Genomic DNA, 19176 nt, shown 5'->3' with positions numbered 1-19176 from the left:
AGCCAGTCAAAATCCACATAACTACAAACACAAAAACATTCAAATTAAATGGTATGAGATCTCAGCTCGTAGATGCGAAATTGAAAATTGAAAATAAAAAGAAAAAAATTAATTTGAAATGAAGTAAACTGAAATGTAAGACCCCAATTTAGGAGGCCGACGCTCGAGCGTCCATTCAGACCCTTACTAACTAGTGGATTAGTTCGTTGACTTTACTTCCCAAACCAAAACATCATCCACTATCAATCCATCTGATTTAATCTAGCAAGAAAAAATACCTCACAATCCAGCATATATAAATAGATAAAATTAAATCAAAGGATGGGTAGTATTCTCATCATCCAGGGTCCTACGTAGACACATCCCTAGTTGACAAGACTGAGGTGACCTCCGAACCAGTCAGAAGGTCATCACAACAACATATCTGATACAGACGTTCCAAAATCCCACGCAATCCCTGAACCATTCCATGACGACCACTCAGTCTGCAGGGCTCATCCGAGAATGTTCGACCATTGGCTGACCTTTCCCCACAGATCCCTGCCGCCAAGCCCGCACATGACAAGGGCGATGGAGAAGGCTTACGCGGCACTTTGCTTTAGTCAACTACAGACACGGGCTGCAGGGCGAATGCTTGGCATCCGCGACATGTGGCAAATCAGTAAAGAAAAAGAGAGCGAGAAAAATAAAACAAATCAAATAAATCAAAAAGACAGAATTTAGTCGACCTTTTTTGGTTTTTTTTTTACAGGGTAGTTTTTTAGTTCGCAGGAGAGGTGTCGATGCATGTGTATGTGTGTGTTACATTTCATGATCCTTAAAGTGAGATATGTCAGTAGGTTTCCCTAGGGTTATGGTGATTGTCTCTTGAGTTTGTTGGTCTGGTGGTACAGAACGGTTGCCAGATACTGGAAGCGTACATAATGCGTATTGTTGCCCCTCTGCTTAGGTCAGCATTTCTATATTCACATCGCAATCATAGGAGTAGTTTATACCAGCAGATGTATAGAAGTTTCTCATGAAGAGTGTATCAGATAGATCCATGAAATATATATACTCCCGCTTAATATATATGCAGTAGTTACAAAGCAGAATGCCTGTCATCAGACATTTACCCAGTGTGCACCTGTTTCAATGGGATAAAGTTGAATATATATATATTTTCATCAATCTGAGACTCATACATTTGTTCTATAATGGAAGAGAAAACAGAAGAAAATGGAAGAAAGACAGAAAAGCCAGACATTAAAAAGAATAGTAAATGTCGTGCAACATCCCAGCCCAAATTAAATTTCACCAGTGTCCGATTCATCTGCACAGCACCAAATCGGACATCAAAGTAGTACGGACGGTAGCACTGGGTAACACCAAGTACCACCAAGCGCAGCATCTGACATCAATCGACCGAATCCCCGTCCATGCAGAGAACGATATCATCGGAAAGCAATCGTAGAAGCCCTTGCAGCAGTTCTCCCTGCCCTCCGTCCAAAAACCGCTCCCGACGTCAGCCCACTACCTCCGGGATAATTGTCATAGAAGAGTCCCCCAACCATCTCCCCAGCGCAATACAACCCGGGGATATCACAGTTCGTGGTAGACGAAACCACAGCAGTTGTCTCTGGATTCACCGCCAAACCACCAAATGTAAAGGTGACACCCGCACTGACTTTTACAGCCAGGAACGGAGGCTGGTCAATAGGCAACGCCCAATTGGACTTGGGGATGCTGAGTGTACATGCCTTCGACTGAGTTGAGAGGCCGTCCTTTACGGCTGGATCCCATTGTTGGCCAGGATTCAGCCGTTGGCTCTCATAAACAGCGTTATTGAACTCATGGATCGTTCGCTCGAACCGATCCTTGTCCTCCAGGCCATGTTCCATCGCACATTTCTCTGCCAGCTCCGATATCGACAATGCTGTAATGTGCTGCACCACTTCTGGTCGATACTCTTCCTTTCGCAGCCAGGAGATTGTCCGCGAATCCCAGATTTGGAACGCAACATGACCGGGCTGATGCAGGATCTGTCGCCCGATCATGGCATAGGTGTAGTTGCGTAGATCCGAGCCTTCGTCCACAAATCTTGAGCCTTGACGGTTGATCATGATCCCTAATGGGTAGCCGGACTTGGTAAACTCATTGGAGATCTCGCGGTCTCCTGCATTGGCGGGTGCGTTTGCGTCCCATGCCACGCAGTGACACCCAGACCAGTTGCCAACTTGTTTCGCTGATACATCGCGGATTGCCATCTCGAGACAGTCGCCCGAATTATACGGTGTACCGCGAACTAAGGCGGTGTCCCAATGGGGCCCCAGAAACTGTGCTCTCATCCGCGGGTTGCTTCGAAGCCACCAGCAGCGAGTACCACGGCGTTTGTCTTGATCACCTTCACTTGGCCATGGTGCACAGCCGACACCGACGTTACAGCACGGGTCACTGGGTCCGTGGCGAGCTTCTCTGCAGCCGTTGAGAAGAAAATATCAATACCTAGTTTCTGGGCCGTCCTGAGGTGGTCTTGAATGAGCCCTTTGCCTCCATCCTGGGTCTTCAAGGCCAGACCCCCCCAGAACTTGATCCGACCGTTCACCTCATACGCTTGTCGGTTAAAAGAAAGCTGGAACCGGACACCATTCTCCGCAAGCCACTTAATGGTTGCGTTTGAATCATCGACGAGGACTCGGCTGAGCTCACGGTCCGTCCTCTTTCCTGTCACTCGCTCCATGTCATTCGTGAAGTCAGCCGCTGTGTACGGACTCATATCAATCATCTGTGCTGTGGCCGTATCAACATTATTCACAATGGGAAGGAGATCCTCCAGACCACCATGGGTAGTCCGGAATGCTCCTGCAGTGAAGTAAGAATTTCCTCCTGCCCAGTTTTGAGGACATTTGTCAATGATGATCACTTTCTGAGCACCGGATTGAACTGCTGATATGGCGGCGCAGAAGCCGGCATTGCCGCCTCCAATGACGAGGACGTCGCAGTGAGGAGGTAGAGCCATTATTGCCAGTGAAGCTCGAAATTGGTTCAGGTTAGATGTTTTCGCAATAGGTTTGGCTTTATATAGCCGAGTAGTTGGAGATCGAGTCAAGACACTCTCGTAGCCGCGGACCTTCGCCGAGCATCCGCATAGCAATGCGGGGGAATAAAGGAGAATATCGGACGTCCGATCACTAGTCTGATGTATTACACTAAATAAGTACCGATGGTATCGGCGACTGGCATAACCATAATGTCATTTCCTATATCTGATACCTGGCCCCATGAGAATAAATACACGCCAATCCCACCATCAAGAACACCGTGCGCGATTAAACAGGCTCATAATGCCAGCGAAACGAACTTAACAGCTAGAAAGTGAAATGATACGATACATAAGCAAGCAAGTCGCTTTTAAACTATTATGGACAATTCAGATCTCTCCAAGCCATCATCTTCCAAGGTCGGATAATATGGAATCATTGCATCCGCGCTTTGCACATATGCATCGTTATAAAGCCGCCAATATGGTGTACGGACTTTACGAGCAGGGTGAAACAGACCTGCCCAGACATAGTTCATGACCACTCCCGTGCCAACAGCCATACGGATAGCATCAATGGCTTCAATAACACGGTCGATAACGTGAGGACTGGTTTCAAAGATGTTGGGGAATACTAAGTTGAGAAGATGGACCATTGCATCTTCACACCCGAGACCGACCACACCCAAAGCAATGTGCTTGACAACGCTGGCGGCGGTCTGTCGATGCACTTGGTCTCTATCAATAAGAGCATCCTCGAGAAGGGGCGTAACGGCGTAAACGTAGTCCTTTGCCATTTCGCCGATGTACTCGAACAAGAAGGACATGGCCTTCAAAACACCGTTCTGGACGTTCAATTCAGGTACGCGGTATTCGTTCATCAGTGCTGGAAGGACAGTGAACGGGGCGCAAGTTTCAGCCACGATACCAATAGCGACAGCAGTACAAACACGTGACTGACGCTCTTGTACACGTAGGTTGTTAAGCAGTGTTGCCAGAACATCTTGGGGACCAATTGCCTTGGCGATGAAACCGAAAGTGTTGTTTGCCGCACGACGGATACCCTTCTTGTGAGCCTTCAACATGTCAAGCAACTCGAAACAGATACGCATCCATTCCCGAGCATTGACAGACTCGGGGCCACGGTCCGCAATACGGCCGACAAGGTCGATGGTGTTTTCCTGGACCTTTTCATGACGGTTTCGCAGGATGGGCGTAAGGCGAGGAAGTAAGTCTCGAATGGGTGGTTGCATCTGGTTGATACCGACAACGGTGACAATGGAACGTAGAGCACCCAGAATGGAACCAAGGACCTCTGGGTATTCTTCACCCAGGTACTCGTAGAGTACAATACCAAGCTTACCCATCAGTGCATCCTCTCCGCACTGCTTCATAACCATTGCAATACGAGAAATGAGGTCTGCAGCCTGCTGACGAACAGTGGCGGACTTGTTGTTCAATCTCCAAAGAATAGTACTGACGATCTGTGGAAGATACGGCTTGCAACGAGTGCCAAGTGCGTTGACCGCGGTTCCAAACCCGTTCAGGATCACAATATCCTCAATACTCTGCTCCTGGAAGGCGTAAAGAACACCATCGATAAGTCTCTCCTCCAGCCTCTCGGATATATCTGCCGCGCCTAGGGCTGCAATGAGCTTCTCAACAGTTTCCACCGTCATCTTCCGGTAAGGCTCGCTCTCATCTTTCAGATTGTTGACGACGCGCTCGAGGATCTCGCCCACGCCAACCTTCTGTCCAAGGTCGACGGTGGTATCCACAACTTGGCGGTAGTTCCTCCTGTCAAGGGCCATGCGCCTTACCCAGAAGCTCTTGAAGAAGTCGGTCAAAACGTGCTCTTTCAGGTAGCCGGCCGTCACACCATCAGTGCTGGCGCACTGAGACACTACTTTAAGAACAACCTTCTTCATCTCCTCATCCGGGGAAGAGAACTCTCGGAGCAAAATTTCCATGATTTGACTGGTATAGTAATTGGCATACTCCTCGTCCATGAGAGGAATGATATATCCAACAGCCTTGAGGAATGCAGCTAGACCTTTACCACGCTGCTTCCTAGCACCCGTCCAAAGAGGATTGAGGATTTCATCAAAGCTTTCGATACCATACGGGTTAGCGGCCTCAGCTAAGGCTGCTACTGCTAAAGCGGTAACCGTTCTGACCTTGGCTTGCTCATCACTAAGATTATCGGCAATGCAGTCCACCAGACCCTTCAAATGAGGAAGAATAGCACAACCCATAAGAATGGGGATTTGCTGGACAATCTTGACACCAGTGTGCCTTGCCTGCCAAGACTTCTTACTGCGACACACAGCACGGAGGAAGGGAAGGAGAGCGGGAATACCAAGTGCAGAGGCGACCACGGCGAATGCTCGTGCGGTTGTATTTCTGACATACTCATCAACATGATCGATATCTGGACGCATGGTACTGATCATGGTAGCAAGACCTGCTGCCTTTGCTAGGTTGGAGATGATCTCTCTACCTTCAACACGAGCATAATAATCCTGGTCAATGAGTAACGGCTCAATGACGACGAGAATCTTATGCACATAGGGGCGGACAAGATCATCCAGCTTGTAGAGAACACGATCGATAACCTTGACTAACAAATGACGCTCTTGGTCCTCAAGCGACTTCTCCATGAGCAACGGAAGGATTTGGTTAAACAAGGGACCGGCCCCAAATTGACGCGCGTTATCTGTGAGTTGACGCAGGGCAGTCTTTCTCATTGGTGGTGTACCATTTTTGACCTTCAACAGCAGCCTCATGATCTTTCGCTCCTTCAGCTCGTCTACGGACATCACGCTCTCATCTCCACCTTCCATAAGCTTTCCGAAGTATGCCATATCCTCGGGTTTGAAGAACTGAAGATCGCCGACTCCTGGGATTTCTGTTGGGAGCTGCTTGCCTAGAGCTCGGGCGCTTTCAGGTTCTTGCATCATGAACCCCCCCACACCCGTCGCGCTTGCCATGGGAGCTGGTGTCGACATGAGTTTTCTTGCGGGGTTTCGGATTGGCGCGTATCCCGGAGGGGGGTCAAGGGTTTTGTAGCCATCGGCCTCGCCCGGGAGCATCATGTCAAGCTCCTCATCCGACAAGGGGGCATTGCGGCCAGAGATATCAGTTCCAAAGCTGGTTGGAATCAGCGCTGCACCTGCTTGTGAAGGATGCATGGGAGTTGCAAGCCCCTGGTTGCCAACAGGCGTGGCTGATGTGATAGATGGCGCCTGGTCCCATCGCGATCGACGCTTAGGCGCTTCCTCGGCGGCGCCCGGGACAGCAAGGGAGGGCGTTTGATCCCAGCGTGATTTCTTCTTTGCCTCCTGGGACTCGGGAGCCTCAGGAGCTGCTTCGGTCGACTCGGAAGCCACATCCCATCGTTGCTTGCGCTTGCGTCCCGTAGCAACGGAGACGGTCGAGCCGGCGTCAGCGTTTTCTTTGTCCTCCAACTTCAACGTGGCCTCATGTTCTGCGACATCGTCCTCGCCACTGGCCTGTTTTTCTGCGATCAGCTTCTGAACACGCTCTTCTTCTTTTTCAAGCTCACGCAGAGCCATGACTTCACGATATGTCTGGCCCTCTCCCTCAACGTTCGCATGAGTGTTCGCAGCGAAAGGGTCCGCTCTGGTGGGGGTCAAAGGGCCACGGTTGAATCGGCGCTTTTGGTAGTCTGTCTCGCGGTCTGCAATCCTCGCCGCCTTCTCGCGACCGAGAAGTATGTCTTCCTCCTCCACTCCATTACCGTGGGCAAATTCATCCATCTGATTCTTGGTTGCGGTATACTGTCCCACCAGACGGTGGCCACCATCCGCATCCTCCATCTCCTCGTCATCACCATTGACAGCGATCGAAGTGTCGTAGCCCGCAAACTTGTCGGCGCCTTCGCGTTCGTAAAGGGTGGTGTCGAAGGATTCAGTCAGGGAGGCCTTGGTCGAGTTGTCAGTGCGCTGGCTAGACGGATCAAAGGTCCTAGAACCTTTTTTTCCAGCTGCAGCGGCATTCCGCTCAGCTTGGAGCCTCCGGACGGCTTCGAAATCGGCTGCGAAAGGGGTTAGTCACGGGGTGGATCAAGTCATGGGGTGACACGTACAGTCAGACATGGTGACAGTAAAGAGTCGCTCAGAGATCAGACAGAGAACATATAATCCCAGGAAGGGGTAGCAATAGCTACATCCGGATCATACCCTGTGATCGCGGAACTCAAGGGGATGGTGCAGGGTGCAGTGTGTTGATGCCTATGATGATGAAAATACCTTCAGCGCCAGACGACGTTTGGCGGCGGGACTGGTAATTGCTGACTCATGCGAGTCACATGATAGCGACAGTGAAAGTGGACTAGTGCAGAGCTATGACCGCCGGCCCTAAGCACTTGTGGAAGCTTTGCAACCACCCTTTAACTCACCGTGTTTCCTTTTTATATGATGAAATGTAAGGTGCCTGTATGTCTAATTAAATGAAGTATTCGAAAATTAATGGAGAGTGGGGTACACTACTACTAGTACTTTGGGAAATGGGTGAAGGTTTAATATACAGAAATTAATGTGTGTAAAGATGTAGTACAATTCCTAGTAATCAACTGTTGATAGTATATATCTCCGATCAGTCAATAGAGCACTGTATCGACTAAACTTAATAAGAGGACATACATTTGAAATTCACCCTTTAACATTACTTAGTAATTCTTTGACGCTCAAACTTAAACAATGTAACCCGATCAAAGATGGGATATTCAGTCGTTGACCGTTGGATGGATTCTTAGATCTCCCGAATCCTAACACCGGAGGAGGTCCCTCTAAGTGTTATTAATACTTTCTTTGGAGTGCCCTATGATAATAGGCATATGTTGCATAGAAGTAGTTTGTGAATAGAGTCTAGACTATATTGTGATAACGAGTTAATTATGGCCTGATTAAGCTACTCTGCTAATCTATGCTGCTTGAGGCTATCGCACTCTTCCTATCAGAGTTGTGATATTACGCCCTCCGGGTGGGGACGGAGGACGGACCGGGTCCGCCCTGGCCAGTACGGAGTACGTATAATCCCTTTGCAAATACCTGTTGAACTGTCTTTGGAACCATTATTTTCACCCAGGGTATACTAACAAGTCTTCCTTGAGTAAAGCATAGTTATTCTCTTTTTAACTTTTGCAGGGCCATTGCGTATATCGTACTTAGCCGAGATGGCAAACAAAACTCCACCTAAGACAGACACTGTTCTCATCATAGGTGCAGGCGTCTTCGGTCTATCGATGGCACTTGAACTGAGCTCGCGCGGGTATAAAGACGTTACTGTTCTCGACCGCTATCCGCCTCCAGTCCCAGATGGTAGCAGCGTCGACATTTCTCGAATTATCCGATCCGAATATGCCGACCCCGTGTATTCCCAAATGGCTCAAGAGGCTCTCAAGGGTTGGAAATCTGAGTACAGAGACTACTATCACCATACAGGATTTGTGATGCTATCAGAGACAGCTTCGAATCCTTACATCGACAAAACATTGGAAATTATCCATGATCAAGGTCGGTCACTGAAAGAGTTTGTGAATGGGAATGGCCTGAAAGAAATGTATCCAGATCTCCACACTGATCTCAGTAGTCTTCGGGCATATTATAATCCTGAAGGTGGCTGGGCAGATGCTGAGGGAAGTATTCGTCATTTAAGTCACAGATGTAGTGAGGCGGGTGTGTCCTTCGTCACTGGACCACGGGGAACAGTTCTCTCATTACGGAGACAGAGATCCCGTGTTGTTGGTGTGAATGTGGCCAGTGGAGACTTTATTCCTGCAAATCAGGTTATCCTGAGTACTGGTGCTTGGTCAAATTTGCTTCTGGATGTGGCCCATACAGCATCTGCATCAGGCCAGCCTGTAGGCTTCATCCAACTCAGTCCGGAGGAGGCCCGCAGTATCACCAAAACACCTGTGATGATCAACTTATCAAGTGGCATATTCTGTTTCCCTCCAACACCAGGAACAAACATTCTCAAAGTTGCCCGACACAGCTACGGCTTTGCAACTTCCACACGTTCCGATGCTACGGATCGAGCCGTGTCCTCGCCGAAGTTGGATTCCAATAATGCCAAAAAATCTTTCCTTCCTCAGGAGGCGGATAAAGCTCTACGGGATGGCCTTCGGCAGCTCATACCACGCTTTGCCGATCGCCCCTGGTCGAATCGTCGTCTGTGTTGGTATACGGACACCCCAGAGGGTGACTTTGTTGTTGACTATCACCCTCAGATGGATGGGCTTTTTGTTGCTATCGGAGGGGCTGGACAGTAAGTTGTAATCAAGGCCTGCTCTATGCCTTCACTAACTTAGGTATCTCAGTGGCTTCAAATTCTTACCTGTTCTTGGTCGGTACATAGCCGACCGCTATGAAAACTGTGCCCCAGAGATTCTCCGACAGAAATGGAGGCTTCGTTTGCCCGATGGCAGTGGGGATTTGAAGATTGGGGATGGAAGCCGGGGAGGACCCCCTTTACGGATGTTGACTGTTGAAGAACAGAGCAAATTGTAACAAATTTATGTTAATATTCCCTACGGAAAATTCGCGTTTATTGTCAGTGTTCAAGTTAGACCGCATTGTAGTTATGCGCGTAGCTGCTCAAAATTAATTACTATAGATGATGGACAGGCCAGCTGACAGAAAACATTGTGAAGGGTGAATCAATGAGATTCTAGCGAAATACTTGACTTCGATCAACCATTCAAGTGGCCTTGATTCTCTCTCGATATCTCTCTCCACTTTACCCCGCACTGAAAGATAAGGTAGCCGTGCAGTATCAGACTTTTAGCGTGCATGCTGGCATGAGCTATAAGAAGGCTGCCCAATCATCGCAACTACAATAGTACCCCCGAGGTATCAGATTCACACCAAAGCAATATCATCAGCTCAACTCGAAGATGTCGACTGATGACTACCGACCGCCCAAACGTGCCCGCCAAGCCTGTGATCCATGCCGGTAAGGATCAGTAACTGCCCTCGCAAACAGATAATTTCTGACATCTACAGTCGTAAAAAGTCACGATGTCCAGGCGAAAGACCAGTCTGTTCGTACTGCGATAGGCTGGGGCAACAATGTGTGTACTCTGACTCTGCAGACTTAGGTCCCGGCGCCACTGAAATGGCATGTATATATCCGACCCTTCCGGTGATAGTCACGGCTAATTTGGTAGGCGAGGCGGCTGGAAAATGTGGAGGGGAGGTTGGAGGAATTGATAAGTAGCTTAAGGTGGGTATATATATAACTATAATCTATAAGAGCCGATGCTGATATATGTTATAGTAGTTCTAGACAGACAATGACGCCGATGACTGTTCAAATGGAGTCTGGTTCACGAGAGGAGCATACAGGAGACTCAAGAGGAGATCTTGATAACCAGAGCTCAATATTGAGAGCTGCTGAACTGTATCTCAGCTTTTGTAACTACCAACCACTTCCTTTATTTGATCCGGAGGACTTCGTCGAAACTATCGCCACCCGAGATCCGGAACTTATCCTTGCAATCCAGGCGATCAGTCTACGGTTCGAACGCGAAGTAGAAATTGGAGAAGCACATATCCTAAAATATGCCAAAAATGCTCGCTCCCTGGTTATGGACCGTATTAACAATGGGAACTTGGAGCTCTCAGCTTTACAGACGCTTTGTCTACTGGCTATGTTCGAGTTCTCAGGTGAGGAATCTTGAAAACCCCGAGTTTTTCATTATTGACTCGTGGTAGTGGGACATACCATCCAGGCAGGATTGACTTTGAACATGGCGGCCTATCTAGCACAGAGCGTCAGCATTACTGGTGAAATTCTGGCCAATATCCAAACAGACGCGGACGAGAAGCGTCGCTGTTCATGGAGCATTTATATGCTGCAACATCTTCAAGGGGACGGGATTCAAACAAGTCGACTTATATCAGGCGTTCGCACGCCCTTCAACACTGGTTCAGGATTATCGCCTAAATACACCCCACCGTCAATCAGAGAACCACGAGGATCTAACACAAAGGAGGACCTTGGTCTCGTCTCCTACACTATTCAACTGAGTGAGGTGTGGGCCCTGGCAATGAACTACGCCGCCACCAAGGTTGATCCAGTCTCTCTTCCTCCCTGGTTTCCTGAATCCGATTACTCTGTGGTCTCGTTTCGACATACTGAGTTTGATAGCCTTGTCCCACTAAAATACCGGTACCATGCAAAGAACCTGCAAAATCACAGTTTGCAGGAATTAAACCAGCGTCGAGACTTCTGGGGGCCCTGGCTTTTTGTCCAGATTATGTTCGAAACAATTCCGTGCTTACTGAATCACCCATTCCTACTATCGATGAGATTACGAAGCTTCAGACATACTATGCCTCACTCTTTCATTCGGCAATCGTTTGAGAACATTACCCTTCACGCGAGTTGGATTCTGCACTTGATTGACCTTGTAGAGCATAAGGGGTTTGAGATCTGCGACCCGATCTTGGCCCATTGTGTAGTTATTGTCGCTACTATACATCTTCAACATAGCTTTGTCGATGATCAAGGGCTGCGAGATACGGCAAGAAATGGCTATAACAAATGTGTCCGTTTTCTCCAGCCATTGGGAGAGCGATGGCCCCATGTCAGAAATATGGTTCGTACTGGAAATCACCGTGAACAATTCTTGTGAAGCATCGCTAATATAACAGATGCAAAAATTACATCGCCTACGGGAAGGCGTTTCCACAAGCACAAATAGCCAGTCGTGGTCTAATAACGCAAGACTTCTGTGGGAATTACTGGTCTATGACCGGGCCAGCAGCTCCCAATCTTCTAATGATTTCTTTGGGGCAACGCTATCAGACCCTAACGCCAAGCATACAGACTCTAGATTCATGACTCCAGATCCAGATTTCCCCCTCGTTGGATCAGCAGGGATATCTGGCCACAAGACAGTGGCCAAAGAAGTCGTTGCGTATCCACCAGAATCTGTTTCGACTCCACCGGCCTCTTTTACAACCGGACCGGATATGCACCAGGCTCCACCTGCGGAGCCTTTTGGTTTGATTGAAACACCGGCGGAAGGGATGCTGAATGATAATCTCTTTTTGGCGCCGGAGAGCTACGGAAGGGCAATTGAGGATTGGTGGAATTTCACTTCCTCGTAGATAGCTACGCTTGTAATTGAACCATAATTTTCAATCTGTCTATCGGTTCTTCCCAGTCTTATTTACATCCTCGCCATTACATACCGAGTCTGCAACCGACAATACTAACGGTATACAAACCTAAACTCTCATGTACAGTACAGTAAGACGGCATACCAATCACCTAGAGAATCATTTCTGCTTTTTTAAAGCTTGTCATACAATCTAGACTGTGAGTAATCGAGGCCAAACCCAGAAGTCCATGAAATGTCCTATATCTGCTATGTAATAGATCGGGTAAATAGGTCAGTGCCCAATCACGAAGCCTGTGTATAGCTCAGATACAGTAGTAGAGTTCCCCACTAGATAGTCTCAAGAGTTCCTACCTATCTCAGCTTTTCACTCTTGATCTGCCTTAAACTTCTTGTCAGTCGTTCCAGACCCACGCTAATCTGTCTTCATCGTATGAAAATGTAATTCGAAACCATCCGCTTTCAGGGTTGTCCGGAATAAAACTATCTCCATCGTTGATGTTCATACCATTGCCGAGACTGATCTCCAAGAACTTTTCCTTCAGTTTAGAATATTCGTCTGTTCCGGTCTCAGGATCAGGGAGTATCGGAGCCCATACAAACAGCCCAGCATTGCTATCAAGGATGAATATCGGCAAGGAACAAGTAGAAAATGACGGAAGCCCTTACGTCCCCCTAAAATACTCTATTCTTGGTACTGAATTGATGGCAAGGCTCAATGGGAAATGAGATCATAGCCTTCCAATGTATTCTCACATCCTAATTTCGCAAACACATCTTTCAATCCATTCCAAAAACGAATAAAACACCTTCATCAAACTTCGCAAGAACGACGCCACCACAGGAAGTTATATCGTGTAGATGAAGTCAGGCCTCTTGTCGCCGAGCTGTGCAATTTCCTCAGGAGTTAATCCCGCAACGCGATGATCCCTATCGCCACGTCGGCGCTTCCGGTTTTCCCTCTTCAGCAGGAAATATTCTGAAATGGATCCAATAAACAAAAAGAGGGTCAAGTACGCCAGAACCGTGCCGTGGCCAGGATAGTAATTCGGTGCATCGGCATTGCGATATATATTAGAGGACATGATACCGTTCAAGTTTCCCCATCCGATCATGATTCCGATGGTAACACCGCGTTTGTAGATGCCTAAGTTTGATATCGTCAGTAATTGCATATAAATATATACTACAAGCTCTGAACTATGGCAGCGTCTATAAATAGAAAGAATGCCTTACCCTCTACGTTGTTACTGACCCAGGCAATGGTATTAGCAATGCAGGGATAAATGCCCATAGCCCCAAGGAAGACTCCAGCATATTTAACACCAGGCGATTTAGTGCCTAGTAGCATTGAGAAACCAACTATCCCCAAGATGGATGCGAGGATGTTATAGATTCCTCTCTGACGCGTGCGATCAGCTATGTAGCCAACCGAGACTGTTAGGATAGCAGCGCAAGCGTAAGGAGGCACACTGAGGAGCTGTGCACGAGTAGATGAGTAGCCTGATTTTTGTCAGCAAAGCAAATCACTGGACAAATAAAACACTTTCAAAATACCCTGGATTGGTAGATAGTTAGCGATGTCCGTTTTTTGAAGAACTTTGAACACATGGCTAGCTTACTAGTTCTTTGATAATGGTTGGCAGGAACAATGAAAAAGCATACAATGCTCCATCAGCACCCATATAAATAATAGCACCGAGCCAAGTCTTATGGTCTTTCAGGCTATCCCACAGATATGAGGATTTCCACTCGTGCTCCTTGGCAGTACTGGATTGCTGGTCTAGAGCCAGACGTCGCATTACGCGCTTTCGGTCTATGTCAGATAGGAATTTAGCTTTGTCTGGAAAGTCGTACACCAGCCAGAAGGAAAGCACCCCAATGACAACGGTTGCAAGACCCTCTAGGATGAAGATCCAGGCCCAGCCATCCTTTCCACCCACCCCATCCATCTTGGCAATGGCAGCTGCCAGAAGGCCGCCAAATGAGCCCGCTAACGCAGCAGCAGAAAAGAATATGGCCATCCGAATACCGAATTCAGACCGTTTATACCAGCAGGAAAGATAGTAGCTACGCCCGGGAAAAGACCGGCCTCCGCTAATCCAAGAAACCATCGTGCGGCCATGAGGCCGGAAAAGTTGTGTACAAGCCCCATTGTTGTCATGCAAATGCCCTGGATAATGATAATCTCCGATCAGAACCGTTTTCTTTTCAGCCAAGCATATTATGTCACATTACATACCCAGAGAACGATGATTGTTGGGATAAAAATACTGGGCAGTGTCCGTTTGAGCAGCACGTTAGTAAGGGGCTCAAAGATAGAATAGGAGATGAAGAAGATGGTTAGCGAAGCGTTGTATTGGCCATCAGTCATATGAAGTGCTTCCTGGAGACCATCCAATTTTGCATTTCCAATATTTGTGCGGTCAAGAAATGATGCTAGATAGAGTAAGGACAGCCACGGGATGAGACGCATATCTAATTTCCTCAGCAAACGTCGATCCTAAGAAGATCAGTTGACCTGCATGTTACTTCTAACCAAGAGTTGCATACTATTTTTGCCTTCTCCTCTTCAGATAAACCCTCGTCAGGGTCAGCAATCACCTCAAGTTGCTCGATACCTGGCTTTGAGGTTTCTAGGTCAGAATGGTAACTAGAAACCCCTCCACCAGCCGCTTCCTTTTCGGATGCCATGGTATCCAAACCCATTATTTTCAGCCGGATAAAATGGGTCTTTCCTTTCTGCTTTTTTTTCTCGTTCACGGTGAAAAGTGGAACATGGATACCGGGAGTGATTTATAGCATATCGCTTGAACGCCTGGTCGCAGGCGGTCACAGGGGATGATGGCAATACCCAAGAACGTGGGGGATTGCGGAGAGCTCGGTGGATCAGTCAGATGCGGAAGGACCTTTGGCGATCTGGATCTTGTTTTTCTTCTTATTTCCTTCTCTCTTTTCCTTTCCTTTCCTTTCTGTTCTCTGCTTCCCGTGCTTTTCCTTGTCCCTTACATTTAGCAAAAGTCAATATACAATTGACATCACAACTTGCATAGCACTGCCCATCTCAATTAATCCAAAGTCTGGTACATCTGTGGAATGTTCTGGCCCATTGGAGGCTCTCATAAAACCTGGTAGTTATGGCTTTCGGAATTGAGCAACTACTGCTAGCAATTATAGATAAGTGAACACAAAAGAGTGCACATCTCTCTATCTAGTTTGTAACCACAAGATTATAACTATCACAATGTAACAGTGACATCCATTAAATTTGGCTTCGATTCAAAACAACCTCGCAGAGGATGACCGCAGGGAAAGAAAGAAACTAACAGCTATGGTAAAGTTTATATTTCCCCGGCGTTCAGCATGGCTCCATAACTCTAGTCCCATCCGCCAATGCCATCCAACAGATCGTCTGGGCCAGCCATCAAACGCCGACCCTAAAAATTTAGTCTATGCTCTTAAATCCAATGAACATATGGGTTAAATCTTAAAAATTAGAAATGGAGCAGGGGGACCGATATGTAAGCGAGATACACAGACAAATCAATCTCACTAAGCGCTATCATAGGCTGGAAAGCGTGCTGACTCTCTGGGCACAATGCTGCGTAGTTTCGGGCCCCCACGGTCTTTGACTCTTTGGTAAGCTCTTCTCAATGAGGGGTCACAGGACCACCGAATACTAATTTGTGTGGTCAGCAGCCCGACCATTCGTTATTCCTCAACTGGCAATATTCCCCAAGAAGGCAAGTGCGCAAGTCTTCCGGACCCCACTGTCCTCATGTTCTGAGTTGTCTGGGGGAAAGTCCAATATTGAGCAACAGGACGCGAAATCGGGCACCTGAGTTGGTCCGGCATTCCGGCAATTGTACGGAATAGGGGCGCAGTGGAACCGGCGCGGAATGGTAAGTTTGAATAAATGAACCTTAAGTTTCCTTTACATAGCTTGGCACGGGAGCGGGGTAGATTTGCGGACCGCGCGGGACAAGACTTGTATCCACTACGATACTCCGGACCGGGCTTGGTAACGGTCACAGCGACCTTCACTTAGTAACTAGACGTTTAATAGCTAACTATTAAGGTCCAACGTATTACAACTGACAGCCTACCTTTTTGAAGGAAAGGATTGATCGGAGGTAACAGACTATTATAGACTTAAATAGCAATTAGCATTTATAACGTTGATTACAGGCTCTACGCAGAGAAATTTGCCTACCGTCGTATTCATATGGAAGAATCTGACCACCAGAACCAGGTAATATATGCTCCGACTGGAGTAGGAGTTCAATTGCTTATAAAAGATTCCCCCAGCCTGGTTCGAGCTCAGAAATAATGTATATTATACTCAATAATATCCTCTACGGATTCTTTACCTATAAAACTCCATATTAATAATCATGTATACTGCTTGAACTGCTTGAATTACGTAGATTATTGTATGTTGTTTAAAAGGACAGATAATCAGGAAAGATTTGTAGACACCAAACTTTTGGATTAGTATAGAATACGGAGCATATAATAGAGGATCTACTATGCAGGATAGAAGGCTCGTTGGACTAGGTAAGGATACGCAGACAATTTGTAGCGGGACCACCAAATATTCTAAAATAGTAGAGTAACATACAAAGACTGGCTCTTTCTATTTCGAGTCAGAACAAGACCTTTTTTATCTGGGTCTATCCGAGACAGATTTATTATTGAATATCGGACCGTTAAGCCAGGCGATGCGATAAAGCACAGGGGACGATGTGTACATAATCAGGTTTCTTCATGCAACGGGAACGGGGTATACTGTACGGTTTCTAGACCTGATCACTATTCAATTCCAAACAGACCAGGTGTATGTGCGATCTCATGCACAATGCCAAGAGCACAGTTCCCATAGAATATAGTAGATAATATGACAATTTTGGCAATGCATCGGACCCCATGAAAAATGAGGTCGTGATTTCCTACTAGAATTTAGGTGGCGCTGAACTCATATTTATACTGCTCTGAAAAAACAAAGAGATCGACCTAACCAGCTTTAACATTGTACCTGAGTGTATTTAGTACAGACTAAGGTGATGGTGTTGGAGAGCGGCCCAGATCGAACTACAGACCCTCGGGTGCAGGGTCCAAATGCTTGGCCCACCTTGATTGGCTTGGAGGTTGGGTAGCAGTTCAATATTATGCCTTAAGTATAGTCAGTCAGAGTATGGTGCATGGTTTGAATGATCAAATTGACCTTTCTATTTTCACCCAGGCTGGCCTCAACAATTGGGGGCAAGATCAACCCGCTGGAAGGATGCTAGGTGGTTCCTCTTCTCTGAACGGTTTGTTGGGTCCCTCTTTCGCCCGTGGGGATCAATGCCTGGGTTGAGCTGGGCAACCCAATGTGGACATGGGGTTTCTTGCTGCCGTATCTCCAGATGTCGCACACTGTGTCACATCCCGGCGAAGGTTACCACAAAAGAGGTCCAAGCCGAGTAACTAATCCGTCGTTTGCAGAGAAAAAGGATTCACCTGTCATTCAGGCGTGGAATACAGCGTTCATGGAGCAGGGATACGACTTCACAAGCAACATTTTGGGTGGGCAAAAGATGTTGGCACTCGTGCCTATGCGGCTACAGTAGACCCCGTCTCCGGCTCGCGCAGTAGTGCGGATAGTCAATACGGTAGGCCCAGCCGGTCAAACCTCAACATCTTCACGGAAGCAACAGCCCGCAGGATTATCTTCTCCTCTCAGTCACTAGACGCCGTGGCTACTGGGGTGAAGGTCGAATGGAATAGAAAAATTGTCAATATCAACGCAAATAAAGATGTTATCCCTACCGCGGGTGCTTTCAATAGCCCCAAATGGCTCGAACTATCAGGAGTGGGGCAAAAGGATCGATTGAGTGACTCTGGTATTCCTGTGGTGAACGATCAGCCCGGAGTAGGTGAAATCCTACATAATCATTTGATGAGCGTTCTGCCGACCCCTCTCAAGGCTGAAGGGATTAGACACAGCATAATGGCATTGGCCTTTACCTGCCTCGATGAAGAGGAACAGGAACAGGTGTTCTCATCGAGCCTTAAAGATGAGACCCTAAACGTGTCATCAAATCTATTCTGCGTGGCCCTGATGAGGCCTCTGCATCTTCTCTTGAGCGTTATGCTCGGGGGAATTGCTCTCCTAGTCGTCATTTCAAGCTTCACATTCTCTCGTGGAAGCACTCAACAGGATCTGGAAGTCATCAAGAAAATTCTGCGCGAGGCGGCTGCCTTGACCACCCACCATACATGTGGCACTGTCGCCATGCTTCCCCGGCAGGCTGGGGGGCGTGGTGGATCAAGATCTCCGAGTCTATGGGACGAATAATTTGCGGGTAGTGGATGCGAGTATCTTTCAGCTCATTCCCCACGCGAACCCCATAGCGACAGTATATGCAGTCGCTGAAAAGACCGCTGATGTGACTTGATCCACCTAAATTTAAGCCCAGATGCTACTCAAGTCGGGCATGCACATTATCCAAGTAGAATTCAGAGCATCTCCACCCACCTCGAAGAAAGTTAAAGAAGCGACTTATTTCCCTGCATCCATATCGCTTCATGCCCCACCAGTACAGAAAATCACTCCAAAATCAAATTTAATCCTAGTTCTCCGTAGTCAGCAGAGACGACTACTCCAAGATGCCAGCTCTTCTCTATTAGGCGGTATAATCGATATCTCGTTTATCAGAAAGATTGAAAAGTGCTTGTTAAGAGGGCGTATCCTTGGGACAAGAGAGTCCTAAAAGCTGATCTCAGATACATATGGCTACTCAGCGAGGATAAAACACATCCGTTTCGTTCGTTTACCAATCTGTCAAATATGGTCGTACCCATAGTTCGTGAACACGAGGTTACTGGATGTTATAGATGTCCCATATCTTCAAGCCAAGCAATTGCGCTTCTCTAACGTCGTTCAGTCGCGCATTACATAAAGATTAGAACTGCAAATCAGGGAGCTGAGCACAAGGAAGACGAAGGATTCCCACACTAGCAG

The 19176-nt window shown here is 47.4% G+C and overlaps 7 protein-coding genes across 7 annotated transcripts; 3 read left to right on the top strand and 4 right to left on the bottom strand.

Moving 5' to 3' along the window:
- Nucleotides 1-1433: 1433 nt before the first annotated feature.
- Nucleotides 1434-2246, bottom strand: ABOM_006148 (fumarate reductase flavoprotein subunit; the record flags this gene model as incomplete). Its single annotated transcript, XM_022533277.1, has 1 exon — nt 1434-2246. One exon carries the CDS (start codon nt 2244-2246, stop codon nt 1434-1436), a length of 813 nt encoding a protein of 270 aa, XP_022388611.1.
- A 77-nt stretch (nt 2247-2323) lies between these two features.
- ABOM_006147 (extracellular 3-ketosteroid 1-dehydrogenase) lies at nt 2324-2998 on the bottom strand (the record flags this gene model as incomplete). The annotated part of the gene is made up of 1 exon (XM_022533276.1): nt 2324-2998. The coding sequence occupies one exon, from the start codon at nt 2996-2998 to the stop codon at nt 2324-2326; it is 675 nt and encodes a 224-aa protein (XP_022388635.1).
- Nucleotides 2999-3390: 392 nt separating this feature from the next.
- On the bottom strand, nt 3391-7137 carry ABOM_006146 (U2 snRNP complex subunit HSH155; the record flags this gene model as incomplete). The annotated part of the gene is made up of 2 exons (XM_022533275.1): nt 3391-7076; nt 7128-7137. The coding sequence occupies 2 exons, from the start codon at nt 7135-7137 to the stop codon at nt 3391-3393; spliced, it is 3696 nt and encodes a 1231-aa protein (XP_022388634.1).
- Nucleotides 7138-8216: 1079 nt separating this feature from the next.
- Nucleotides 8217-9552, top strand: ABOM_006145 (NAD(P)/FAD-dependent oxidoreductase; the record flags this gene model as incomplete). The annotated part of the gene is made up of 2 exons (XM_022533274.1): nt 8217-9310; nt 9363-9552. The coding sequence occupies 2 exons, from the start codon at nt 8217-8219 to the stop codon at nt 9550-9552; spliced, it is 1284 nt and encodes a 427-aa protein (XP_022388633.1).
- A 396-nt stretch (nt 9553-9948) lies between these two features.
- ABOM_006144 (fungal specific transcription factor domain-containing protein) lies at nt 9949-12159 on the top strand (the record flags this gene model as incomplete). Its single annotated transcript, XM_022533273.1, has 7 exons — nt 9949-9997; nt 10048-10085; nt 10143-10166; nt 10212-10267; nt 10322-10710; nt 10759-11645; nt 11701-12159. The coding sequence occupies 7 exons, from the start codon at nt 9949-9951 to the stop codon at nt 12157-12159; spliced, it is 1902 nt and encodes a 633-aa protein (XP_022388632.1).
- An 859-nt stretch (nt 12160-13018) lies between these two features.
- On the bottom strand, nt 13019-14864 carry ABOM_006143 (MFS transporter; the record flags this gene model as incomplete). The annotated part of the gene is made up of 7 exons (XM_022533272.1): nt 13019-13317; nt 13407-13673; nt 13701-13728; nt 13793-14163; nt 14223-14343; nt 14413-14673; nt 14724-14864. 7 exons carry the CDS (start codon nt 14862-14864, stop codon nt 13019-13021), a joined length of 1488 nt encoding a protein of 495 aa, XP_022388631.1.
- An 806-nt stretch (nt 14865-15670) lies between these two features.
- ABOM_006142 (uncharacterized protein) lies at nt 15671-18510 on the top strand (the record flags this gene model as incomplete). The annotated part of the gene is made up of 4 exons (XM_022533271.1): nt 15671-15691; nt 15739-15809; nt 15867-15917; nt 17658-18510. The coding sequence occupies 4 exons, from the start codon at nt 15671-15673 to the stop codon at nt 18508-18510; spliced, it is 996 nt and encodes a 331-aa protein (XP_022388630.1).
- Between the last annotated feature and the right edge of the window lie 666 nt (nt 18511-19176).

The sequence above is a fragment of the Aspergillus bombycis genome, assembly GCF_001792695.1.
Source record: "Aspergillus bombycis strain NRRL26010 chromosome Unknown contig00049, whole genome shotgun sequence".
NCBI classification, from domain to species: domain Eukaryota; kingdom Fungi; phylum Ascomycota; class Eurotiomycetes; order Eurotiales; family Aspergillaceae; genus Aspergillus; species Aspergillus bombycis.
This window is presented reverse-complemented; position numbering and strand designations above follow the sequence as displayed.